Here is a 27497-nt window from a genome sequence, read left to right on the forward strand (position 1 = left end):
TACTGGGCAGTTTGATAAGCATAGTATATACATTTTTCCAGACATCAGCAGATGTTACACCCCTAGGGCTCATGACTACCCCTGTTTTAAGTTTTCAGTATCAGGGATGTGTTTCCCTTTCATGGAGCAGGCCTCCCGTCCAATTGGAGGGGTTTCCACCATGACAGATGGGCCACTATTGCACCCATTGGCTCATTTGGCCTGGCTGGCCAATTATAAGGCTTGCAGTGACCACTGTTGAGTATCTTCACTATTGATTTCTCTTTCTCCCATTGAACTACATGTAGGATTTCTCAGTGGCCTTGCAGCCCAAGTATTGTGGAGTCTTCAGCAATAGGGTCTTACCATCTATTCCTGGTGGGAAACCAAGGGCCTCGGGAATGGCCTATAATGTTTTATTGGCATCAGGGACCTCGCTGGCCAACAACTCACTGGAGGTATCCCATCCCTGGCACTGAAAATATTCTAACAATGGTCTATGGCTCCTGAGTGATCCATTGTCCGAAAACAGAGGATTCCATATGATTTATTTGCATCTTCTTAGATTGTGATTAGCCCTCCCTCGACCTTTCCTTTCCTCAATCTCTTCCCCTGACCTCTCTTTGGGCCTTTTCACCCCCATTAATCTATTCTTCTATTTACATATATACAATACCAACCTATTAAGTACCCTCCTCCCTTCCTTTCTCTTCCTTTTATATCTCCTTTTTAACTTACTGGCCTCTGCTACTGAGTTTTTTTCCTTCTCACACAGAAGCCCAATTATCTAGCTATTATGAATTGAGTGACAATAAACATGGTTGAGCACATACTTTTAAGGAAATGTGATGAGTCCTTAGGATATATACCTAGGAGTGCTATAGCTGGGTCATATGGTAGATCAATCTTTAGCTGTTTTAGGAACCTCCACACTGATTTCCACAATGGCTGGACCAGATTGCATTCCCACCAACAGTGTAGAAGGGTTCCTCTTTTTCCACATCCCCACCAACATTTATGATCATTTGTTTTCATGATGGTAGCCAATCTGACAGGAGTGAGATGGAATCTTAATGTAGTTTTAATCTGCATTTCCCTGATGACTAGGGATGTAGATCATTCTTGCAGATGCTTATATGCCATCCGTATTTCTTCTTTTGAGAAAACTCTATTTAGCTCAATAGCCCCCCCCCTTTTTTTTTCAAGGTAGGGTCTTACTGTGGCCCAGGCTGACCTGGAATTCACTATGGAGTCTCAGGGTGACCTTGAACTCATGGTGATCCTCCTACCTCTTCCTCCCAGTGCTGGGATTAAAGGCTTGCACCACCATGCCCGACTTCCATAGCCCATTTTTTATTTGGCTTGTTTGACTTCTTATTAACTTTTTGAGTTCTTTGTATATCGTAGGTATTAATCCTCTATCAGATATATAGCTGGCAAAGATTTTTTTCCCATTCTGTAGGTTGTTTCTTTGCTTTATTCACAGTGTCTTTTGCAGTACAAAGTAATTTCATTAGGTCTCAGTGGTTAATCTGTGGTTTTATTGCCTGAGCAATTGGTGTTATATTCAGAAAGTCTTTGCCAAGACCAATATGTTGAAGGGCTTCCCCTACTTTTTCCTCTAGCAATTTCAGAGTTTCAGGTCTGATGTTAAGGTGTTTTGTCCATTTGGATTTAATTCTTGTGCATGGATAGAAGAATCTATTTTCATCCTTCTACAGATATATATCCAGTTTTCCCAACACCATTTGCTGAAGAGGGTGTCTTTTCTCCAATGAGTATTTTTTGGCATTTTTATCGAATATCATGTGGCGATAGCTACCTGGACTTATATCTGGGTCCTCTGTTCTGTTCCATTGATCTACATATCTGCTTTTGTGCCAGTGGCATGCTGTGTTTGTTACTATGGCTCTGTAGTATAGGTTAAAATCAGGTATGGGGATACCTCCTGACTTATTTTTGTTGCTCAGTATTATTTTAGATATTTGAGGCTTTTTGTGATTCCAAATGAATTTTTGGATTGTTTTTTTCTAGTTCCATGAAGAATGCCTTTGGAATTTTTTTTCTTTTCACAATTTTTATTAACATTTTCCACGATTATAAAAAATATCCCATGGTAATAGCCCCCCACACTTTCCCCTTTGCAATTTCATTCTCCATCATATTACCTCCCCATCTCAATCATTGTACTTACATATATACAATACCAACCTATTAAGTACCCTCCTCCCTTCCTTTCTCTTCCCTTTATAGCTCCTTTTTAACTTACTGGCCTCTGCTACTAAGTATTTTCCTTCTCACGCAGAAGCCCAATCATCTGTAGCTAGGATCCACATATGAGGGAGAACATGTGGCGCTTGGCTTTCTGGGCCTGGGTTACCTCAGTATAATCCTTTTCAGATCCATCCATTTTCCTGCAAATTTCATAACTTCATCTTTCTTTACCGCTGAGTAGAATTCCATTGTTTAAATGTGCCACATCTTCATTATCCACTCATCAGTTGAGGGACATCTAGGCTGGTTCTATTTCCCAGCTATTATAAATTGAGCAGCAATAAACATGGTTGAGCACATATTTCTAAGGAAATGAGATGAGTCCTTCGGATATATGCCTAGGAGTGCTATAGCTGGGTCATATGGTAGATCAATCTTTAGCTGTTTTAGGAACCTCCACACTGATTTCCATAATGGCTGAACCAGATTGCATTCCCACCAGCAGTGTAGAAGGGTTACTCTTTTTCCACATCCCTGCCAGCATTTATGATCATTTGTTTTCATGATGGTAGCCAATCTGACAGAAGTGAGATGGAATCTCAATGTAGTTTTAATCTGCATTTCCCTGATGTCTAGTGATGTAGGACATTTTTTTAGATGCTTATATGCCATTCGTATTTCTTCCTTAGAGAGTGCTCTATTTAGCTCCATAGCCCATTTTTTGATTGGCTTGTTTGATTCCTTATTATTGAACTTTTTGAGTTCTTTGTATATCCTAGATATTAATCCTCTATCAGATATATAGCTGGCAAAGATTTTTTCCCATTCTGTAGGTTGCCTCTTTCACTGTGTCCTTTGCAGTGCAAAATCTTTGTAATTTCATGAGGTCCCAGTGGTTAATCTGTGGTTTTATTGCCTGAGCAATTGGGGTTGTATTCAGAAAGTCTTTGCCAAGACCAATATGTTGAAGGGTTTCCCCTACTTTTTCCTTTTATTTATTTATTTATTTGAGAGTGACAGAGAGAGAAAAAGGCAGGTAAAGAGAGAATGGGTGCTAGGGCTTCTAGCCACTGCAAGTGAACTGAAGACACATGTGCCCCCTTGTGCATCTGGCTATCATGGGTCCTGGGGAATCGAGCCTCGAACCGGGGTCCTTACGCTTCAGAGGCAAGCGCTTAATGGCTAAGCCATCTCTCTAGCCCCAAAAGTTCTTTTTTAAAAAAATTTTACTTATCTATTTATTTGACAGAGAAGGAGGGAGGGAAAGAGAGAGAGAGAGAGAAAGCGAGAGAATGGGTGTGCTAGTGCCTCCAGCCACTGCAAATGAACTCCAGATGTGTGCACCCCCTTGTGCATCTGGCTAACGTGGGTCCTGGGGAATCGAACCTGGTTCCTTTGGCTTTGCAGACAAATGCCTTAACTGCTAAGCCATCCCTCCAGCCCAGAAGTTTTTTTTTTTTTTTTTTTTTTGAGGTAGGGTCTCACTGTAGCCCAGGCTGAACTGGAATTCACTATGGAGTCCCAGGGTGGCCTTGAACTCATGACAGATCTCCTACCTCTCTGCCTCTTGAGTGGTGGGATTAAAGGCATGCACCACCACACCTGGCAGAAGTTCTTTTTACTTGATGAAATAACAACAGAATAACTACTTTAGAGAATGACTTGCTCTACACATATACAATAGAGATGTAGAAGGGATATAATAGAATAAAATAATTTTGAAAGAAAAATTCTGGGAGAAGGGCCCGTTTTGAGAAACTATCACTAAGTAGGAAAAAATACTTTTCCCTTTGAACTAGAATTGTATTTGTAGTGGGAAGCCTCTCAGGGTACAGAGCAGGCTGCTGCTGCTCCTGCTGCTTCCTCCTCCTCCTCCTTCTTCTTCCTTCTTCTCCTTCTTCCTCCCTCCTCCTCCTCCTTCCTCCGTCCTCTTTCTCCTTCCTTCTCCCTCCTCCTCCTTTCTTCTCCTCCTCCTTCGTCCTCCCTCCTTGTCCTTCCTCCTCTTCCTCCTCTCTCCTTCTTCTCCTTCCTCCTCCCTCCTTCTTCCTCCTTTCATCCTCCTCCTCCTTCGTCCTCCCTCCTTCTCCTTCCTCCTCTTCCTCCTTCTCCTTCCTCCTCTTCTTCCTTCTCCTTCCTCCTCCCTCTTCCTCCTTCCTCCTCCTCCCTCTTCTTCCCTCCTCCTCCTCCTCTTTCTTCTTCTTCCAGAATAGGCATTATGTGACATTATTCTTCATTCCTTAGATTTCCATGAGGACAGCTGACAAGGACCTGGATGGCCTCATTTTAGCTGCTTCAGTGTGTGGAGCTATTACTTGCTCCTTTATTTTTGGTGCCTGGTGCGACAGTGGATCCTGAGCAGCATGAAGGTTGTCCCAGAGAAGAATGCTGTGCGGATACTCTGGGGCCGAGAACGGGGTACACGGGCCATGGGTGCGCAGCGCCTTCTTCAGGAACTGGTGGAAGATAAGACCCGCTGGATGAAATGGGAAGGGAAGGTAACAAAACAGATATTTTTACATAGAATTTGTGAGGATGATAGTAGAGTGGGACTTTAGCATGACTTAATGCCAGAGAATTGGGGTATAATTTATCTTGTCTAGAAGAATTGATGTATCAACCATGGTAAATTGGTTTATAAATTTAAAAGAAAGCCAGGTGTGGTGGTGCAGGCTTTCCAATACTTGGAAGGCAGAGGTAGGAGGAGCACTATGAGTTCAAGGCCACCCTGAAAGTACATAGTGAATTCCAGGTTAGCCCCTACCTTACCACCTCACTCCACCTCCCAAATTTAAAAGATAGGGCTAGAAATATCTTTTTTCCTTCTCTTGGATTTAGATTTATTTCAGTTTGTAAATTGGTCATTGCTCCAGTTTTTTAGCCTGTGCATTATCAATAGTAATCTAGAATGGTTCATGTGCTTTTGATATAGAATAAGATGTACTACAAATAATATATTTTACTTTTTTTTTTTTTTGTCTCCCAGAGAGTAGAATTGCCTGATAGTCCACGCTCAACCTTCTTACTGGCCTTCAGCCCAGACAGGTACCTAACTTATCTGTAATTTAACCTTAACATTCATGCTAGCCTTGCTTTCTGTATTTTGGACCTAGCCTGATCTTCCATATTAATCCTAGAGGTTCTCTGAAGTACTCTTTAACCTGAGCTTTGCCAGTGCACTAGAAAAGGAAATGAGTGATGCTAACTAGAAGAGTAATGGGAATTTCAAAGAAAACTGTGAATGTCAAACTCAGAATATTTCTCAGTAACCTTCCCTATAGGTTTCCTCCAATGGCATGATGGCTTTCCTAGCTGGGTACAGTGTTCTTTGAAGGCAATTATGTATCATTTTTGGGAAGTATGGAAAAGTCAGCTTTTAAAGACCAGAAGATGTCTGTTTTTTGTAGATATGTTGCCTAATGCAAAGCTTAATTTCTTTCATGCTGAGATATAGGGAATAGTATCATTTTTCTATTGTTGAAAGCTGATAAAGTTGGTTACTCTCCTATATGTTTCTTAATTATTCTTACTCTTTGATTCTCCAGGTCTCTCTTGGCTTCCACCCACGTGAACCATAATATCTATATTACAGAGGTGAAGACTGGCAAGTGTGTTCATTCTCTGATTGGGCACCGACGTACTCCATGGTGTGTCACTTTTCATCCCACCATCTCAGGCCTTATTGCTTCTGGCTGCCTAGATGGGGAGGTTAGGATTTGGGATTTACATGTAAGTATTTTCTTATGCTTTTTTTTTTTGTGTGTGTGTGTGGGGGGTGCATGCATGTGTATTGTGTGTGTGTATGGGCTCACTAGGGTCTCTTGCCACTATGCCCATCCAGCTTTACATAGGTGTCTGGGAATTGAACCCGGGCCTGTAGGCTTTGCAAGTAAGTGCCTTTAACTGTTGCACCATCTCCTCAGCCCCATAGGATTTAATTTTTTTTTTTTTTTTTTTGGTAGGGTTTCACTCTAGCTCAGGCTGACCTAGAATTCACTATGTAGTCTCAGGGTAGCCTTGAACTCATGGTGATCCTCCTACCTCTGCCTCCCAAGTGCTGGGGTTAAAGGCATGTTCCACCATGCCCGGCAGGATTTAATTTAATGTTTTAGAATACTGTGCTCATGATCATTAGAGTGAGATGCTTTTTGTTCTGTTGACTGGTTAGTAGGTTGTTCTATCCCATGTTGTATCCCACACTGGAGTTTTAACAAGCATCAGAAATAGGACCTGGCCAGGCATGGTGGCACACACCTTTAATCCCAGCACTCGGGAGGCAGAGGTAGGAGGATTGCTGCGAGTTCAAGCCACCCTGAGACTATATAGTGAATTCCAGGTCAGCCTGGGCTAGAGTGAGATCCTGCTTCAAGAAAAGAAATAGGAACTGCCGGGCGTGGTGGCACATGCCTTTAATCCGTGAATTTGGTGCCACCTTGAGATTACATAGTGAATTCCAGGTCAGCTGAGCTAGAGTGAAACCCTGCCTTGAAAAAAAAAAATAGAAATAGGAACTGAGGGCTGGAGACATTGCTTAGTGGTTACATTGCTTCCCTGCAAAGCCTAAGGACCTAGGTTCAGTTCCTCCATAAGACTGATGCACAAGGTGGCATACTTGTCTGGAGTTCATTTGTAGTGGCTGGAGGCCCTGGCACACCCGCTTTCTCTTTCTCTCTCCCTCTCTGTCTCTCAAATAAATAAATAAAAATTGAGAAATAAAAGAAGAAATAGGAACCGAGTAAAGGTTTGCTTATATATAGTAACTGACTTGAACTGAGCTGACACTAATATTTGTCCATTAAGTTACTGGCACTTCCAGATCACTGATAGATCCGTTTAAAGTAGGTCCTATAAATTTGATCTGAAATGGAACATGTTTTGTTTTATTTGAGACAAGGTCTCATTCTGTAGTCCAAGCTGGTGTAGAACTATCCAAGCATGATGTCAAACTCATAGCAATCTACTTATCTCAGCCTTCTGAGTGCTGGGATTGTAGGAATAAGCCCTAACTCCTGGCTCTTTGAAAACAGTGTGTGTGCGCACGCACACACATTGGTGTGCCACAGCCTGTTGTTGCTGCAGATGAACGTCAGGTGCTTGTACCACTTTCTGCTGTGGACCTATGTGAGTGAGTGGGAATTGAACCTGGGCCAGAAGACTTTGTAAGCAAGTTCCTTTTAAGTGCTAAGCCATCTCTCCAGCCTCACCTAGCTCTTTAAACATATATAAATAGGGGCTGGAGAGATGGCTTAGCGGTTAAGACACTTGCCTGCAAAGCCAAAGGACCTTGGTTCAATTCCCAAGAACCCACTTAAGCCAGCTGCACAAGGTGGCACATGTATCTAGAGTTCGTTTGCAGTGGCTGGAAGCTCTGGCGTGCCCATTCTGTCTCTCTCTGCCTCTTTCTCTCTCTCCAATAAATAAAGTGTGTGTGCAGACAGCTTCACATCACTGAGATGAACTTCTAAACTAGGCACAATTGTGGAAGAAGGGATATTTATTGAAGCTTACAGATCCAGGGGAAGTTTCATAATGGCAGAAGAAGCTGGCCCACTTTCACAGGTCCAAGCAGAGAGAGAAAAGCCACAAGCCAAAAAACCCAAAAGCCACACCACACAGCACACTTCAGGAACTCCAGGAGGCACTTTTTGTATGTCTTTAGACTGGAATTTCAGATCCACCACCATACCTTAGGGCTACGATCCTCCCAGGGACACCTTTTCCACCCAGGTGGCTGCATATCTAAATTACAAACTGTAATAAAATCCTGAATATATTGGGGACCATTTATTTAAACTACCACATATATAAATAAATTAATTAATTTACTTATTTATTTGTATGTGTCTGTGTATGTGCATGTGTGTATGGACACAGTAGGGCCTCTTCCTGCTGGAAATGAATGCCAGATGCTTGTGCCACTATTTGAGTTCAGTTTATATAGGTCACTTGGGATCAACCCAGCTGGCTTTCCAAGCAAGGATCGTTAACCACTGAACCATCTTCCCAGGCATCCCCTGCTCTGTAATCAATGTTCTTGAAGTTGTTTTACCAGTCTATGACAGTTTTTAACCCGAGACTATTTTGGATTTGTTCATATGCAGGGTGGCAGTGAAAGCTGGTTCACAGATAGCAACAATGCCATTGCTTCTCTGGCTTTTCATCCTACGGCTCAGCTCCTACTGATTGCCACTGCCAATGAGATCCACTTCTGGGATTGGAGTCGACGGGAGCCCTTTGCTGTGGTGAAGACAGCTAGTGAGATGGAGCGGGTTCGGTAAGTGCTCTGCCTCACCAGCTATGTTGGATACCAAACTGTTATGATAGAAAGCATTTATACCTGATGTCATCTAAGGACATCAGCTGCTCAGGACAGTTGTTGTTGCCAGGCCTAATTAGCCCAGAAGCAGTTTATGTTGTTTCTCACCCATTCTCTCTATTGGCCTCATCTTTTATAGACCAGGGTTATTAGATAGATCTTATTACTTGATCTTATTTAGGTGCACAGTACTTGGGATAGTCCCTCTTTGGGAACACCCAAAAAATGTTTGGTTGATACTTTACATAGTTTGGTTGATTGCTCAATTTTGACTATTGTTGTTTATCAGATTGCAAGACAGAGATGTAAGCAGGTATCATGTCCTCTAACAGATATTTATTTAGCGTTTAAGATCAAAATATATGTGGTGGCTGCAGGTGATCTACATTTGTGATCCTAGGCCTTTGTTGGCTAAGGCCATGCCAGTCTGGGCTATGTAGGGGGTTAAAAGCCTGTGTTGACTAGATAGTAAGACCTTGTCTCCGCGTAAAAACAAAGCAACAAAAAAACACATGTGGAGCTGGAAAGATGGCTTATCAGTTAAGATGTTTGCTTGCAAAGCCAAAAGAATCCCGAATTCTCTAGGACCCATGTAAGCCATATACATAAGGGGGTGCATGCATCTGGAGTTTGTTTGCAGTAGCTGGAGGCCCTGGCATACCCATTCTGTCTTTCTCTCTCTCAAATAAATAAATAAATAATAGAATATATTGAAGAAAAAAACACATGTAGCTTTGTGTTTAGTTCTCAGCACTGCAAAACCAAATGACATATATGGCCCAATTAAACTTGCTACATTGCTGTCTTTTGGTCCTTTTGTTACTATGACTGCATATAGGCTAATTTTCTAGTTTCAGCTGTGTCCCTTAATTCTGAGTCTTCGTTATTACCAGATTGCACATTTTTTTGTCAGTGTTGTTGCTATGTGACTGCAGAATTGAACTTGGGGTAGGATATGGGAGGGGGCTTTCTATGCTTTATCATTAGCCTGGGCTCTTGGATATGAACATGTGTACTTAATGTAGCTATTTTTTGCGATACAGATATAGGCTTTTTTTAAAAAAAATATTTATTTATTTATTTATTTGAGAGCGACAGACACAGAGAGAAAGACAGATAGAGGGGAGAGAGAGAATGGGCGTGCCAGGGCTTCCAGCCTCTGCAAACGAACTACAAACGCGTGCGCCCCCTTGTGCATCTGGCTAACGTGGGACCTGGGGAACCAAGCCTTGAACCGGGGTCCTTAGGCTTCACAGGCAAGCGCTTAACCACTAAGCCATCTCTCCAGCCCACATAGGTGTTTTTTTTTTAAAAATATTTTTATTTATTTGCAGAGAGAGAGAGGGAGAGAGAGAAGAGGAGAAAATGGGCATGCCAGGGCCTCCTGCTACTGCAGACAAACTCTACATGCATGTGCCACTTTGTGCATCTGGCTTTATATGGGTACTGGGAAATCAAACCCAGGCTATTAGGCTTTGCAATCAAACACCTTAAACTGCTGACACATCTCTCAAGTCCCCAATATGTTTTTCAAAAGTAAAATTCTGAGCTAGGGATGAAGCTCAGTTCATAGAGTGCTTACCTACACAAAGCCTCAGTCCTCAGCCCTGCATAAACTGGGTGTGGTGGTGCATGTCTATATTTCCAGATCTCTTGAGATAGAAGCAGGAGGATTGGAAGTTCAGAGTCATCCTTTACATTACGTAGTGAGTTTGAGGCCAGCCTGGACTATATGAGTTCTAACCCCTTCCCTCAAAAGTGAATTCACCATTTACTTAAGCATACTCTTTTATTCTAGGAAGCAGTATTGTGCCTTTTTTTTTTTTTTTTTTTTTTTTAGTGGTAGCTTCTTGCTTTAGCTCAGGTTGACCTGGTGTTCACTCTGTCATCCCAGGCTGGCATTGAACTCACAGCAGTCCTCCTACCTCTGCCTTCTGAGTGTTGGGATTAAAGCATGAAATGGGTGCCCAGGTAGTCTAACAGTAACACTTACTGTAGTTTTTCTCTTCTCAGTTAACATAATCTTTATGTGTGTCTCTGTCTCTTTTGTGATTTTAGTCTGGTGAGATTTGATCCACTTGGACATTACTTACTTACAGCAATTGTTAATCCTTCTAATCAGCAGGTAAGTGTCCAGCACTTGTAATTTTGTCTGAACTGTGAGATATTTTCTAAACTAGAACTCTGATCCTGATCATATTGGAGTTTAATTCTTTTTCTTTTAGTTTTTGGTCTCACTTTAGTCCAGGCTGACCTGGAGCTCTGAAACTCATTCTGTAGTCCCAGGCTGGCCTTGAACTCAAGATGATCCCCCTATCTCTTCCTCTTAAATGCTGGGATTAAAGGTGTGTACCACCACACCTAGTCTTGGATTTTAGTTTTTTTTTTTAAAAACATTTTATTTATTTATTAGAGAGAGAGAAAGGGGGGAGAGAATGTGTACACCAGGGCCTCCAGCCACTGCAAACAAACTCCAAATGCATGCATCACCTTGTGCATCTGGTTACGTGGGTGCTGGGGAATCGAACCTGGGCCTTTAGGCTTCGCAGGCAAGTGCCTTAACAGCTAAGCCATTGCTCCAGCCCCCTAGTTCTTTTTTTGAGGTGGGGGGGTTCAGGTTGGCTTTTCAAGGTAGAGTCTCACTATAGCCCAGGCTGACCTGGAATTCACAACATAATCTCAGGGTGGCCTTGAACTCACGGCAGTCCTCCTAACTCTGCCATCTGAGTGCTGGGATTAAAGGCATGTGTCACCACGCCTGGCTTGGATTTTAGTTCTTAACCCTTAAGTCTTTCTTTTGTGTCAAGATTTGGGTTAGCTTCAGACTATAGTTAGCAGCCATAATCTTGACAAGGAGAGTCTGTTCTTTTACTCTTGTGTTATTGCCTTATTAAAAGTAACTCTTAGGTGGGTGTGGTGGCCCACACCTTTAATCCCAGCACTTGGGAGGCAGAAGTAAGAGGATCACTGTGAGTTCAAGGCCACCCTGAGACTGCATAGTGAATTACAGATTAGCCTGGCTAGAGCAAGACCCTACCTGGAAAAAAAGTATTGTTGCCAGGTGTGGTGTGGTGGTGCATCCCTTTAATCCCAGCACTTGGGGCAGAAATAGCAGGATTACTGTGAATTTGAGGCCACCCTGAAATATACAGTGAATTCCAGGTCAGCGTGGACTAGAGTGAGACACTACCTTGAAAAACCAAAAATAAAGAAGTAACTCCTTATCATATCTTATTGTGCACATGCCTCTGGCTGGTTCACATTAAAGAAAAAAGGAAAACAGGGCTGGAGAGATCCTTAGCTTTTAAGGCACTTGCCTATGAAGCAAAAGAACCCAGGTTCAATTCTCCAGTACCAGTACTCACATAAACCAGATGTATATGGTGCTGCATGTGTCTGGAGTTTGCAGTGGCTAGAGGCCCTGGTGCACCTATTCTCTGCCTTTCTCTATCTCCTCCTCCCCTCAAATAAATAAAAATAATTAAAAAAAAACCAAAAATATTTATTTATTTATTTGATGCAGGGAGGAAGGAGTATATAGGTGGTCTAGGACCTGCTGTTGCTGAAAACTCCAGATGCAGGTGCAGCTTTATGTGGGTACCCATGCCATTAGGCTTTGCAAGCAAGTGTCTTTAACTGCTAAGCCAGCCATCACTCCAGCCCCTGCTGGTTGACATTTTGTTTCCCTCATTGACTGCTCTCATGTCATGGAGATGCTTTTTATTTTTATTTTTATTTTTTTATTTTATGTGAGAGACAGAAACAGAATTGGCGCACCAGGGCCTCAGCCATTGAAATTGAGCCCCAGATGCATGCACCACCTAGTGAGATGCCACCTTGCACTTGCCTCACCTTTGTGCATCTGGCTAAAGAGTGAGATCTAGAGATCTAGAGAGTCCTTAGGCTTTGTAGGCAGTTGCCTTAACTGCTAAGCCTTCTCTCCAGCCTGGTGATGCTTCTCATAAGAGAAATATTTTGTCAGCTGTACTCAGTTAAGTTGTCATTTGTAAGTAAATAACTTAATTCTGATTCTGAAGCTAGTTAATTTTCAGTACTTCATGGGTAGAGAGCTTTTGCTTATCTATGAATGTGGTTCTTGTTAGCTTTTCCTATTTGCTTAGATGTTCTACCTAACTACCTTGTTCTACCTCCTTCCCACTGCTGTTCCACATTGTAGGGTGATGATGAGCCAGAAATCCCCATAGATGGAACAGAATTATCCCACTATCGCCAGCGTGCCCTCCTGCAATCCCAGCCAGTTCGTCGGACGCCTCTTCTCCATAATTTCCTGCACATGCTGTCCTCTCGCTCCTCTGGCATCCAGGTGGGAGAGCAAAGCACAGTGCAAGATTCTGCTACCCCCTCACCCCCACCGCCACCCCCTCAGCCCTCCATGGAGCGCCCCAGGACTTCCGCTTACATCAGGCTCCGACAGCGGGTCAGTTACCCCACCACAGTTGAGTGCTGCCAGCACCCTGGGATCCTGTGCCTTTGTAGCCTCTGCGCTGGCACTCGAGTTCCTTCCCTCTTGCCACACCAGGACAGTGTTCCCCCTGCTTCTGCCAGAGCTACTACCCCTTCCTTTTCTTTTGTACAGACCGAGCCCTTCCATCCCCCGGAGCAGGCTTCGTCAACGCCGCAGGACCAGGGCCTCCTGAACCGGCCGTCTGCCTTCAGTACAGTCCAGAGCAGCACAGCCGGCAACACGCTTCGCAACCTCAGTCTGGGTCCCACCCGTCGCTCTTTGGGAGGCCCTTTGTCTAGCCATCCCTCTAGGTATCACAGAGAACTAGCTCCTGGGCTAACAGGCTCTGAATGGACCCGGACAGTACTTACTCTGAACTCACGCTCTGAGGTGGAATCCATGCCCCCGCCCAGGACCAGTGCCTCCTCAGTGAGCTTGCTGTCTGTGCTGAGACAGCAGGAAGGCGGCTCTCAGGCATCTGTGTACACTTCAGCCACTGAAGGGAGGGGTTTTCCAGCACCAGGATTGTCAACTGAGTCAGATGGAGGGAATGGTTCTAGCCAAAACAACTCTGGCAGCATTCGCCATGAGCTTCAATGTGACCTGAGACGCTTCTTTTTGGAGTATGACAGGCTACAGGAGCTGGACCAGAGCCTGAGTGGGGATGCTCCCCAGGCCCACCAGGCGCAGGAAATGCTTAACAATAACATTGAATCTGAGAGGCCAGGCCCTTCCCACCAGCCCACCCCACACAGCAGTGAAAACAACTCTAACCTGTCTCGGGGCCACCTGAACCGCTGCCGTGCTTGCCATAATCTTCTGACCTTCAACAATGATACCTTGCGCTGGGAAAGAACCACACCAAACTATTCATCTGGCGAGGCTAACTCTTCCTGGCAGGTCCCTAGCACCTTTGAGGGCATGTCATCCAATGGCAGCCAGTTGCCACCTCTTGAGCGGACTGAGGGTCAACCGGCTAGCTCCAGCAGGCTGGAGCTGAGTAGCTCTGCTAGTCCACAGGAGGAGAGGACTGTGGGGGTAGCCTTTAACCAGGAGACAGGGCACTGGGAGAGAATTTATACTCAATCCAGCAGACCTGGAACTGTATCACAGGAGGCCTTACATCAGGATATGCCTGAGGAAAGCTCTGAGGAAGATTCCCTCAGGAGGTAAGCAGTTGCTTTCTTGTTTTTTCCTACCTTCCTGATGCTTCTCCTTTCTCTTGCCCTTCAGTTCTACAGACATTGAAATGTCTTGGATCCACACATTTGGTTCTGTTCTTCCCCTTGTATCACTTGGGGACTTTTTCTCTGGTAGCAGAGATAGGATTGGGCCTAGTGGCATGAGTCAGTTGTGGTGATCCTTGAAATGAGAGTGTAGATTGGGTTAGAGAGGCATGAAGAAAGATAACCACTGACTTGTCTCATTTTTTGACCTTGGAAGACTACTTATGGGTTAGATCAGAGTATGTCCAAAGGACTAGTTTTGGTAAGATACAAAATTGTCCCAGGCTATGTGCCCTCCTTTAATCCCAGACCTACAGAGGCAGAGATAGGAGTATCGCTGTGAGTTCAAAGCCACCATGAGACTACGTAGTGAATTCCAGGTCAGCCTGGGCTAGAGCGAGACCCTTCCTTAAAAAAAAAAAAAAAAAAAAAAAAGTATTATCTCAGGGTTATAGAGATGGCTCAGCAGTTAAAGTGCTTGCCTGCAAAGCCCAGTAACTTTGGGTTTCATTTCCCAGAACCTGTGTAAAGCCGGATGCACAAAGTGGTGCATGTATCTAGAGTTTGCAGTGGCTGGAGGCCATAGCATGTCCATTCTCTCTGTTGGTCTCTTTTCTCTCTGTTTCTCTACTTGCAAATACATATTTTTTAAAAAGTTGGTCCTAGAGTGTTTAGGGGCATTTATTTAGCTTAGTATATTGCACTTGCTCTGTTTGGAATGCATTGTTTTGAACAACTGTGTTCACCTCCTAATCCTTACCTTTTGGAAGACTGCAGCTTGTCAAAGGGCAAAAAATTACATATATGAATACATGTACATTAATGAAAATTTGGATTTTTAAAAATTGATCACCTTAGTTGCTCATTTAAGATTCTTTCTTTCTTTCTTTCTTTCTTTCTTTCTTTCTTTCTTTCTTTCTTTCTTTCTTTTTTTCCCTTTCTCTCTCTTTCTCTCTCCCCTTCCTCCCTCCCTTCCTTCTGTCCTCCCTCCATTCCTTCCTCTGTTCCTCCTTCCCTGTGATGGGGATTGAACTTAAAGGCCTTATACATGCTGAACTTACATTCTACTATAGAGCCATACTTCCGACCCCCAAATTCTTTGAATGAACCTTCCATTCCTGCTAGCCCTTTACCTTAGGGTGGGGGCAAAGAGGAATTCACAGAAGGAAAGCCTCTCCTTGCATGGACTGGCATTCCAGCCAGCACTTTCATGAAAGACACAGAGTGGGTGTAGTAGATCGCCCACCACATGTTCCGTGTATGGCTGTGAGCGCATCTATCTTGATTTATTAGGGACTTCTTTCGGTAATTATGTAAAGGTCAAATCTAGCGTAATTACCAGCTCCCAGAATATGCCTGTTAGATCCAAACAGCATATTGCTTTGCATTATATCCTCTGCTGAAGCAACTGAAATTTCTCTGACATAAGTTAAATAAGGATGGGAATATAGATTATGCACATCATGTACTTGTTATTTTTGGAGGGTGCTTTTACAGTCATTTAGTCAATAAGCATTAATTAAAAAAATTTTTTTGAGGCTGGGTCTCCAGTATAGGAAGATTTGGAACTGTCTGTAACCCAGGCTGGCCTCAGACTCACAGTGATCCTTCTACTTTGGCCTCCCAAATACTGGGATTAACGGCATGTGCCACCATGCCTGGTAATTAGCATTATTGTGGAAACAAGACATACTTACATGAAATTTACCAAGAGTGTAGATAATATGGTACTTTGTAGAGTAATAATATTTAATGTAGTCTAAGCAAAAAAGCAAAAGTTGTCTAATCTCAGAGAAAAGGAATTACTGTTTTTTTTAAAAAATATATGTTTTTATTTATTAGAGAACACGTGCACCAAGGCCTACAGCTTCTGCAAATGAACTCTAGATACGTGCTTCACTTTGTGCATCTGGGGAATCAACCTAGGTCCTTAGGATTCATAGGCAAATACCTTAACCAATAAGCCATCTTTCAAGCCCCTTCTTTAACTCTGCCTCCCAAGTGCTGGGATTAAAGTCGTGTATTACTGTGCCCAACTCCCATCTTTAACTTTTTTTTTTTTTTTTTTTGGATTTTCGAGGTAGGCTCCTTCTTTAACTTAAAAAAAATATATATCCTTGTTTGTGTGGGGGGCGGGGAGACGGGGGAGATGTGTCAGGGCCTCCTGCTGGCCATTGTATGCATCTGGCTTAACTAGGTACTGGGAAATTGAATCCAGTGCCATCAGACTTTTCAAGCAAACACCCTTAACCACTGAGCAATCTTCCTAGTCCTTTAACTTTTTTTTTTTTAATTACAGAATTCTTCAGCCATTAAAAATAAAGAAAAGTAAAACAAAAACAAAGGCAGGTGGGTGTTGTCTTTAATCCCAGTACTCAGGAGGCAAAGGTGGTAGGATTGAGGCCACCCTGAGACTACATAGTGAATTTCAGGTCAGCCCTGGGCTAGAGTGAGACCCTACCTTGAAAAAAATAAATAAGAGAGAAAAATATAAAAATGAACTCCTATATACCTAAAACTTCACATCAAAAATTATCAGTGCTTTGTTGGCCTTCTCCCCTCTATGCTCATCTACTGTTGCAAGCCAGACAGCATATAACTTTGACCACAAATATTCACTGTATTTATTTATTTATTTCAGAGAGAGTTACAGAGGCAGAGAGGAAGAGAGAGAGAGGGAGGATGGGCATGCCAGGGCCTCCAACTAGTGCAAATGAACTCCAGACACATGCGCTACCTAGTGCATCTGGCTTACATGGGTTTTGGGGAATTGAACCTGGGTCCTTAGGCTTTGCCACCAAGTGCCTTAACTGCTAAGTCGTTTTTCCAGCCTCACTATTGTTTAGTGACAGAAATGGTCTATGCTGTCTGGTATGGTAGCCATAACTACAGGTGACTACTGAGCAACAGAAATGCTGCTGTTAGGATGTGAGGAACTACATTTAAATTAAAGCCTTTTTAATTTATTTAAGAGCAAGTGAGAGAGGAAGATATAGATAGAGAATGGACATGCCAGGGCCTTTAGCCACTGAAAATGAACTCCAGATGCATGCACCACCTTGTGCATCTGGCTTATAGGGGTACTGGCGAGTCAAATTTGGGGTCCGTAGGCTTCTCAGGCAAGTGCCTTAACCACTAAGCCACCTCTCCAGCCCTTAATTTATTTTTAAAATTCATATTATGTATAAATTGCCACTGTGACTATTGGGTACTATGTTGTGTACCTAAAGTTTTAATTATAATATCTTTTTTATTTTTGGTATTTTAAAAAATATTCATTTGGGGCTGGAGGAATGGCTTAGCGGTTAAGGCATTTGCCTGCAAAGCCTAAGGACCCAGGTTCAATTCCCCAGGAGCCATGTTAGCCAGATGTACAAGGGGGTGCATGCATCTGGAGTTCATTTGCAGTGGCTGGAGGCTCTGATGTGCCTAATCTCTCTGTCTCTCTCTCTTTCTTTCTGTCAAATATGAATAAATAAATAAATATTTTAAAAAAATATTCATTTGAAAGAGAGAGAGAATGGGCATGCCAGGGCCTCCAGCCACTGTAAAGAAACTCCAGGCACATTAGCCACCTCTTGCATCTGGCTTCTGGGGAATCAAACTTGGGTCCTTTGGCTTTGCTAAGCCATCTCTCTTGCTCTATTTTTTGGTATTCTTAAGATAGCATCTCATAGTGTATACCAGGTTGGCCTTTAACTAGAGGAGATTTTTTAGCCTCAGGCTCTTGAGTTGTAATGTCAAGTGTGTGGCAGTAATCAGGTAGTATTTTATTTTACTTTTATTCTTTCTGTTTTTTCGAGGCAAGGTCCTGCTCCAGCCCAGTCTACCTGGAATTCACTATGTAGTCTTGGGTGGTCTCAAACTCATGCTGATCCTCCTACCACTGCCTCCCAAGTGCTAGGATTAAAGGTGTGCACTATTGTGCCTGGCTAGGTAATCATTTTTTTTTAAAGCTATTTAAAAGAAACTAGGCTGGAGAGATGGCCCAGTGATTAAAGGTGCTTGATTGCAAAACCTGATGGCTTGGGTTCAGTTCCCTAGTACCCACAGAAAGCCAGATGCACAAAGTGGCACATGCATCTGGACTTCCTTTGCAGTGGCTAGAGGGTGGCATGCCCATTCTCTCTCTTCCTTGTGGTTTCCCTCTCATAAATAAAGAAACAATCAGTATTAAAGTATGAAATAATCTATATTAAAAAAGACTTAAAAATATTATATAGAGGCCGGGCGTGGTGGCGCACGCCTTTAATCCCACCACTGGGGAGGCAGAGTTAGGAGGATCGCCCAGAGTTTGAGGCCACCATGAGACTACATAGTGAATTCCAGGTCAGCCTACCTTGGGGGGGAGGTAATATATATATGTGAAACTGTTAAAGACAAAGAAATTTTACTTAAACTTTTCCTCTAGTGATGAAAGTCAATTGTGTTGTGGATTAAATAAAGTTAAACTTTTTGAAAATGTATGTTGTAGAGCACCTGCCTAGCATGCATGAGACTGGGTTCTATATTCAGCACTGAGGGTAAAAAAGTGTGTGTGTGTGGGGGGGTGGCTGGAGAAATGACTTATCAGTTAAGTGCTTGCCTGTGAAGCCTAAGGATCCTGGTTCAAGGCTCGATTCCCCAGTACCCACATAAGCCAGATGCATAAGGTGGTGTGTGCATCTGGAGTTTGTTTGCAGTGGCTGGAGGCCCTGGTGCGCCCATTCTCTCTATATCTGTCTGCCTCTTCTCTCTCTGTCCCTCTCAAATAAATAAATAAAAATAAACAAAAATGTGGGAGGGGGCATGGGTGGGTGGGTGGGGTGTGTATTTGAATCTTGTCATCTTGTGATAAATAGTTTTATATTTATAACTTTTTCTTTAGCCCTGCCTTTTTCTTTCAAAACATTAAATAATGTACAATTCATTATAAAATGACATAAATTAGTAATTATTTATGGTGTAACTTTAAAAAAATCTCCAAGTTTATGGGCACCCCAGGGCCTCTTTCTCCTGCAAACAAACTCCAGTTTTACTTGAGTGGCTTGGGAATTGAATCTGGTTGGCACGGCTTGGGAATTGAATCTGGTTGGCACGTTTTGCAAGCAAGCATCTTTAACCAAGCAAGTGTCTTTAATGGCTGAGCTAGCATTCCAGCTCCAGGAGTCACTATTTATTTATTTATAATATTTATTATTTATTTGATTGATAGAGAGAAAGAATAGGTGTGCCAGGGCCTCTTGCCATTGCAAGTGAACTCCAGACGTATGTGCCACTTTGTGCATCTGGCTTTATGTAGATACTGGGGAATCTAACCTGGGCCTTCAAGCTTTGCAAGCAAGTGTTTTTAACTGATGAGCCATTTCTCTAGTCCTTGGAGTCACTTTTTTTTCCCCCTGAGGTAGGGTCTTGCTCTAGCCGAGGCTGACCTAGAATTCACTATGTAGTCTCAGAGTGACCTCTAACTTAAGGTGATCTACCTCTGCCTCCTGAGTGCTGGCATTAAAGGTGTGCGCCCACTACGCCTGGCTTGATGGAGTCACTTGTAAATGTGCTAGGATACCACAAGGTCTGACAGCTTACTCAAAAATGAGGTCTATCAGTCGGGTGTGGTGGTACATACCTTTAATCCCAGTACTCAGGAGGCAGAGGTAGAGGATCACCATGTATTTGAGGCCACACTGAGACTACATAGTGAATTCCAAGTCAGCCTGAACTAAAAGCAAGAGCCTACCTCGAAAAAAAAACCAAACAAACAAAAAATGAGATATATCTTGAGATATATTAAATGCACACATGTTAAATAAGGTCCACCACTTCCATATACATTATTAAATGGTTGCATTCTGTTGTAAATCAGGATAGCTGTTCTTTATTTTAGGCTACCTTCTAAAGGGTACCTTTACCTGAGCCAGCTCATGCTTTTCCTGCTTTTATTTCTCCAGCAGGTGTCAGTGTTAGGCTGCTGGGCTACTATGGAAGAACAGAAAAGGTGTCTTTGTGTAGGAGGTTATTAAGTCTTAGTAAAGCTTGTTTTTGTAGCTGACTCTTCTTACAAAGTGAGTAGAATTCACAAAAGGCGATTTTACTTGAAGGGAAGAGGGCTTTGTTCTTTGGCCTCACAGTGGGAGAGGAGATGGGCTATGGAGAAACGTTTTGATCCCTTGGTGCTACAGGGATAATTAATAGTGTGGGCAAATAGTGAGACTACTGCTGAACACACACTGTGTATTTCAGTAGAGCTTGTGCTGCGTAGTAGTAGTAACCTTCTCAAACGTTTGTCTCCATTTTGGACCATGGAGGGCAAGCTGTCCATGTAGTGTGACTCCAACTTTCAACTTGGGTGGCAGGCCCTTTAAGTCCTACCAGAGACTTCTGTCCTTTTCTTCTTCCTTTCTTGTCTAAGGACTGGCTTCAGAAGAAGAAAATTAGGTGGTGGTGGCAGTGGCTTCTTTTTTATTTTTATTTTTAAATTTATTTATTTATTTATTTTGTTTTTCAAGGCAGGTCTTGCTCTAGCTCAGTCTGACCTGGAATTCACTATGTAGTCTCAGGGTGCCTTTGAACTCTCTGTGATCCTTCTACCTCTGCCTCCCAAGTCCTGGGATTAAAGGCATGCAACACCATGCCTGGCTATATTTATTTATTTATTTATTTGACAGAGAAAGAGGGGGGAAGGGAAGGAGGGAGGGAGGGAGGGAGGGAGGGAGGGAGAGAGAGAGAGAGAGAGAGGGAGAGAGAGAGAGAGAGAGAGAGAGAGAGAGAGAGAGAGAGAGAGAGAGAATGGGCATGCCAGGGCCTGTAGCCACTGCAAATGAACTCCAGACGAGTGTGCCCCCTTGTGCATCCTGGGGAATTGAACTTGGGTCCTTTGGCTTTGCAGGCAAACACCTTAATGGCTAAGCCATCCCTCCAGCCCTCTCTTTTGTTTTTTTGAGGTAGGACTTACTCTAGCCCAGGATGACCGGAACTCAGTCTGTAGGTCCGGGCTGGCTTCGGACTCATGAAGTCTTCTATTTCTACCTCCAGAGTGCTGGGATTAGAGGCAGACATTATTCCTGGCTTCAGGTAACCCCTCTCCCCCACAAAAGACTAATTTATTTATTTATGTATGTATTTGAGAGAGAGAGAGAGAGTGAGTATGGTTATGCCAGGACCTCTTGCAAGTGAGCTCCAGATGCTTGCACCTCTTCATCCATCTGGCTTTATGTGGGTACTGGGGAATTGAATCAGGCCATCAGACATTGCAAGCAAGAACACCTTTAACCCCTGATCCACTCTCCAACCTGTTCAGGTAGCTTCTTGCAGTGTGACACACACTTTTAATCCCAGAACTTTGTAGGCAGAGGTACTAGGATTGCTGTGTGTTCATGGCCAGGCTGGGACTACAGAGTAAATTCCAAGTCATTTGGCTAGATAGAGTAAGACTCTACCTAAAGGGAAAATTTACAAAACAACAAACCTAGAGGGGACCCAGAGTTATTTAGTCTAGCATCCCAAGTCTCCTCTTTCAGTGCTAGGGATTCAGCCTGCATGCCTTGCCAGTTCTTTGCCACTAACTATTCTCCCTGTCCGTGTCTGTCTCTCTTATGTGTGCAACTGGAAGTCAGTATTTTTTTTTCTTTTGTTTTTGTTTCTTTTGAGGTAGGGTCTCACTCCAGCTCAGGCTGACCTGGAATTCACTATGTAGTCTCAGGGTGGGTGGCCTCAGACTCATGGCGATCCTCTTACCTCTGCCTCCCGAGTGCTGGGATTAAAGGTGTGTGCCACCATGCCCAGCAACGTCAATATATTCTTTTTATTTTTTTATTTTTTTGGTTTTTCGAGGTAGGGTCTCACTCTGGTCCAGGCTGACCTGGAATTAACTCTGTAGTCTCAGGGTGGCCTTGAACTCACGGCGATCCTCCTACCTCTGCCTCCCGAGTGCTGGGTTTAAAGGCGTGCGCCACCACGCCCGGCCAATATATTCTTTTTGAGGCAGGGTCTCACCATAGTCCCAACTGAGCTAGAATCACTGTATATTCCAGGATGGCCTTGAACCCAAGGGGATCCTCCTACCTCAGCCTTCCTAATTCTGGGATTAAAGGCTTGAGCCATCAATCCCAGTTTTCCACTTTTCTTTTGAGACAAGGACTTTCACTGAACCCAGAGCTCATGGATTCAAATAGATTATCTGCCAGCAAGACCCCTGGGGGTCCTTCTGCCACAGTGCTGTGATTATAGGTATGCATTCCCGCATACAACTTTTTCTGTGGGTCCTAGGGAATCCAAACTCAGGTCCTCATGTACTTACATGCTAAGCACTTCACCAATGGAGCCATCTCTCCAGCCCCCTAAAGTCTCTGTCCCTCCCTTTTGTTGTGTGTGTGTATGTAGACTATGTGGTATGTGCAAAGATGTGTGTAGACCAGACGAAGATGTTGCATGTTGTTGTCTTCTCTTCTGCCCTATTTCCTTGAGACTGGGACTCTCATTGAACATGGAGCTCTCAATTTTTTGGCTAAACTTGTTGACCAGTGAGCCTCAGCAATCCACTTCCCTCTGGCCCCTCTCAGTGCCAGTGTTACAAGTGTTTGTGGTCCTGCTCAGTGTTTATTTTTTCTTTCCTTTTGTTCTTTTTGTGTATTTATAGTGTATGTACATGTGTGTGCAGATAAATATACTCTGTGCCCATGCGTACAGAGGACTCTCTGTTATTCTTCTGCCTTAGTTCATTAAGACAGAATTTTTCAAGCTGGGCGTGGTAGTGCATGCTTTTAATTCCAGCACTTGGGAGTTAGAGGTAGGAGTACCATTGTGAGTTCAAGGTCACTCTTGAGACTACATAGTAAATTCCAGGTCAGCCTGAGCTAGACTGAGACCCTACCTTGAAATACTGCCCCCCCCCCCCCAAAAAAAAGTCAGAGTCTTTCACTTGGTGTTTTATGGTTAAACTGACTGACTAAGGAGCCCCAGCTATCTTCTGTTTCTGCCTGCTTTCATGATGGGTTTACAGACATGCATGGCCATGTATAACTTTTTTACATTGTTGCTAGGATTGAATTCAGGTCCTCATGCTTGCTCAGCAAGTGCTCTTACCTTCTGTACCTGCTCACCCACCCCCCACTGTAGATTTTTTTGTGGGTGCTAGACTTAGAATCCAGGCTCTCATGCTTTTCTCTAACCCATTGACCTATCTTCCCAGCCCCCAAGTGTCTTGTCATTGTCTCTCTCTCTTGAATAGATTTAAAAGCTACTTTTCTCTGCTTAACTTTTTATTTTTTATTTTTAAGGTAGGGTCTCACTCTAGCCCAGACTGACCTGGAATTCACTGTGAAGTCTCAGGGTGGCCTTGAACTCACAGTGTCCTCCTACCTCTGCCTCCTGAGTGCTGGGATTAAAGGTGTGTGCCATCATGCCTGGCTTCTGCTTAGCTTTTTAAAGAGGTGAAATTTGAAAGAGGTGGATTCTAAAGAGGACACCCTTACCTCTGATTTATATTTTGAAACAGGATCTTATGAATCCCAGTCTGGTGTTGAACTTGACATGTAGCCAAGGATGATATTGAACATTTATGATCCACCTAACTGTACCTTCCAAATGCCGAGATTACAAACAAGGTTCCACCATGGCTGGTGCATGCAGAGCTGGGGATCCAATCCAGCTTATATGCATGGTAGGCAAGCACTTTACCAATTGAGTTGCCTCCCTAGGCCCTTTACTGTACTGGAAGCTCTTTTCTCTGTCAAAATCTCTGTTGTTCATATGCATCATTACCTGAAGGGGCCTGTCCTCCTTACCTCCTTAACCTCTTTTCCTCCCTCCTTACCTCATGTGTATTTGATGTACTTGCATATATGTATTCATATGTGTGGGCGGTACACATGTGTGTGCACTCATGTGTGTAGGCCAGAGATAGCTCAGGCTGACCTGGAATTCACTATGTAGTCTCAGGGCGGCCTCAAGTTCAGCAACCCACCTACCTCTGTCTCCCGAGTACTGGAATTAAAGGTGTGTGCCACCACGCCTAGCACTTTCTACATTTTTGTTTTGGGGACAGGGTTTCACTTGAACCCAAAGCTTATCAATTGCACTAGATAAGCTAGCCAGCAAGCCCTGGAGATCTTCCTGTCTCTTTTCTCAGTGCTAGGATTGCAGCTGTGTACCACCACAACCTGCATTTTGTGTGGGTGCTGGGGATCTGAAATCAGTTCTTCATGCGGAGTCATAGCCCAAGCTATGGTAGGGCCCTTTCTTTCTTTCTTTCTTTCCTTCTTTCCTTCTTTCCTTCTTTCCTTCTTTCCTTCTTTCCTTCTTTCCTTCTTTCTTTCTTTCTTTCTTTCTTTCTTTCTTTCTTTCTTTCTTTCTTTCTTCCCTTCCTTCCTTCCTTCCTTCCTTCCTTCCTTCCGTCCGTCCGTCCTTCCTTCCTTCCTTCCTTCCTTCCTTCCTTCCTTCCTTCCTTCCTTCCTTCCTTCCGCCCTTCCGCCCTTCCGCCCTTCCTTCCGTCCTTCCGTCCTTCCGTCCTTCCGTCCTTCCGTCCTTCCGTCCTTCCTTCCTTCCGTCCTTCCTTCCGTCCTTCCTTCCTTCCTTCTTTTTCTTTCGTTTTCTGAGGTAGGGTCTCACTGTATCCCAGGCTGACCTGAAATTCACTCTGTAGTCTCAGGGTGGTCACGAACTCACAGCAATCCTCCTACCTCTGCCTCCCGAGTGCTGGGATTAAAGGCGTGCGCCACCACGCCTGGCCAGGGCTCTTTCTTTAGTGAACTCAATTTAGAAATTGGAGATCTGGTAGGTAAGATTTTTTTTTTTTTTTCCCCGAGGTAGGGTCTCACTGTAGCCCGGGCTGACCTGGAATTCACTATGCAGTCTCACGGTGGCCTCGAACTCACAGTGATCCTCCTACCTCTGCCTCCTGAGTACTGGGATTAAAGGCATGCGCCACAACGCCACCGATAGCTAAGTTTCTGAGATAGAGTCTCATGTATCCCATGCTGGCCTTAAACTTGCTACGTGACTGAGGGTGACTTTGAACTTCTGATCCTCCTATCTCAAACTGATCTATCATTATGTCAAAGTTAGAAATTTAACCATTGTAATATTTCTAGGAGAAATGCTGTTTCAGTTATGTGTTCATAGTACTTATTTTCTTAGCTCATAAGACATAATTTATAGTTTATATAGAGTTAGGGTTGTTCACTATTAAAATCCCAACAACTGGGGCTGGATGGCTTAGTGGTTAAGGCACTTTCCTACAAAGCCTACAGCCCCAAGTTCAGTTCCCCAATACCCACCTAAGCCAGATGCACAAGGTAGCATATGTGTTTGGAGTTCCTTGCAGTGGCTGGAGGCTCTGGCATGCCCATTCTCTCTCTCTATCTGCCTCTTTTTTTTCCTTTCTCTCTCTCAAATATATAAATAAATAATCCCAACAACTAGGATAGCAACATCGAACTAAAGCTCTTCAAATTAAATGGTTTCTGAACTTCTTTAAATATGTAATAAAAGAGCCAGGCATGGTGGTGCACACCTTTAATCCCAGCACTCGAGAGGCAGAGGTAGGTGGGTAGCTGTGAATTCGAGGCCACCCTGAGACTACATAGTGAATTCCAGTTCAGCCTGGGCTAAAGTGAGACCCTATCTCAAAACACCAAAAATGAAAAGATAAAAGGTAATAAAGTATTAGGACGAAAAATTTTCATAAAGGTGGATGTGTTCTTTTTAGCTGAGTGTGGTTGTACATATCTGTAAGTCCTGCATTTGGGAGGCTGAAGATTGAGAGGCAAGCCTGACCAGCATAGTAAATTCAAGACCAGATTGAGATAAATAATAAGATCCTGTCTCAAAAAGTAAAAACAAGGTCTAGTTTGTTCTGAGAACTGGTGCCTTTTGATCTTCACTTTTTTCTGATTATACATAAAGACCAGGAAGTATGTCGATGGACGGCACATTAAAACTTAGCTCAGAACATCAAAGGTTGGTTAGCTTCCCTCATTCGATGTTCAAGTTTCTTAGACTTTTGTAAGGTAATTGCTTTGGAGTTTGTAGTCCAAAACTTCTTGAAGTTCCATGAAGTTCTGTGAGCCACTCAGTTCCTGACAGTTAAGAGTATTCTCTAGGGAGCTGTCATCCCAAGCACCATTGCTGGAGCAGAATAAATGTATTTGCCTGAGTTGGTCATAGGTCCACTAGACTGAGAAGTTAACCTAGAAATAGGAAAGTACCAGCCTTGCCTTATTTAGAAAAAGGACCCAACTTTTTTTTTTCCACATTTTTTAGTTAACAACTTCCATTATTATAAAATATATCTCATTGTAATACCCTCCTCCCCCCCCCAGCTTCCCCTTTGAAACTCTCCATCATATCCCCTCCCCATCTTAATCAGTCTCTCTTTTATTTTGATGTCATGATCTTTTCCTCCTATTATGATGGTCTTGTGTAGGTAGTGTCAGGCACTCTGAGGTCATGGATACCCAGGCCATTTTGTGTCTGGGGGGAGCACATTGTAAGGAGTCCTGCCCTTCCTTTGGCTTTTACATTCTTTCTGCCACCTCTTCCACAATAGACCCTGACCCTTGGAAGGTGTGGTAGAAATATTACAGTACTGAGCACTCTTGTCGCTTCTTTCCAGCACCATGATGCTTTCTGAGTCATCCCAAGGTCACTGCCATATGAAAAGAGATGATTCTCTACCAAAAATGAGAGTAGTATTAATATAAGGGTATGGACAATAAGAGAAGTGCTTACTGGGCAGTTTGATAAGCATAGTATATACATTTAGCCAGACAGCAGCAGACATTACACCTTTAGGGCTCATGAATACCCCTGTTTTAAATTTTCAGTATCAGGGATATATTCCCTCCCAAGAAACGGGCCTCTAGTCTAATTAGAGGGCAGTTGGTTTCTACCATGACAATGTGCCACTATTGCACCCGTTGGCTCATTTGGCCTGGCTGGCCAATTATAAGGCTTGCAGTGTCCACTGTTGAGTATCTTCACTGGTGTTTTCTCTGTGTCCCATTGAATTGCATGCAGAATGGCTGCTTCCAGCTTTCTGTCAGCTGGTCTACATGGATGAGGTTATCAGCTCAGTTCTAGCAGGATTTCTCAGTGGCCTTGCAGCCCTAGTATGTAGAGTCTTCAGCAATAGGGTCTTACCATCTATTCCTGGGCAACTTGTGTGTGTGTGTATGTGTGTGTGTATGCCATTGACTTAACTGAGTCTAAAGTGTGTGTGTCAGTTACTTTTTTTTGTCACTATAATCAAATAGCTGACACAAACATTTTTTTTTGTTTTTTGTTTTTTTTTCCCCAAAGAAATATACTTCTTTTTTTTAAAAAA

General features: G+C 43.4%; 1 protein-coding gene across 7 annotated transcripts in view; it reads left to right on the forward strand.

Moving 5' to 3' along the window:
• Ambra1 (autophagy and beclin 1 regulator 1) overlaps positions 1-27497 on the forward strand; it is a 281415-nt gene that overhangs the window by 45494 nt on the left and 208424 nt on the right. For 5 of the 7 annotated variants that reach the window (XM_045153306.1, XM_004657205.3, XM_004657206.2 and 2 more), the window contains exons 2-7: positions 4435-4688; positions 5177-5235; positions 5736-5919; positions 8292-8464; positions 10565-10631; positions 12684-14140. In XM_045153306.1, the coding sequence (XP_045009241.1) occupies positions 4554-4688; positions 5177-5235; positions 5736-5919; positions 8292-8464; positions 10565-10631; positions 12684-14140 (2075 nt within the window). In that variant the 5' untranslated portion in view covers positions 4435-4553. The remainder of the gene's footprint in view (positions 1-4434; positions 4689-5176; positions 5236-5735; positions 5920-8291; positions 8465-10564; positions 10632-12683; positions 14141-27497) is intronic. The other 2 variants (XM_004657208.2, XM_004657209.3) reach the window with 1 other exon arrangement.

The sequence above is a fragment of the Jaculus jaculus genome, chromosome 1 (genome assembly GCF_020740685.1).
Source record: "Jaculus jaculus isolate mJacJac1 chromosome 1, mJacJac1.mat.Y.cur, whole genome shotgun sequence".
NCBI lineage: Eukaryota > Metazoa > Chordata > Mammalia > Rodentia > Dipodidae > Jaculus > Jaculus jaculus.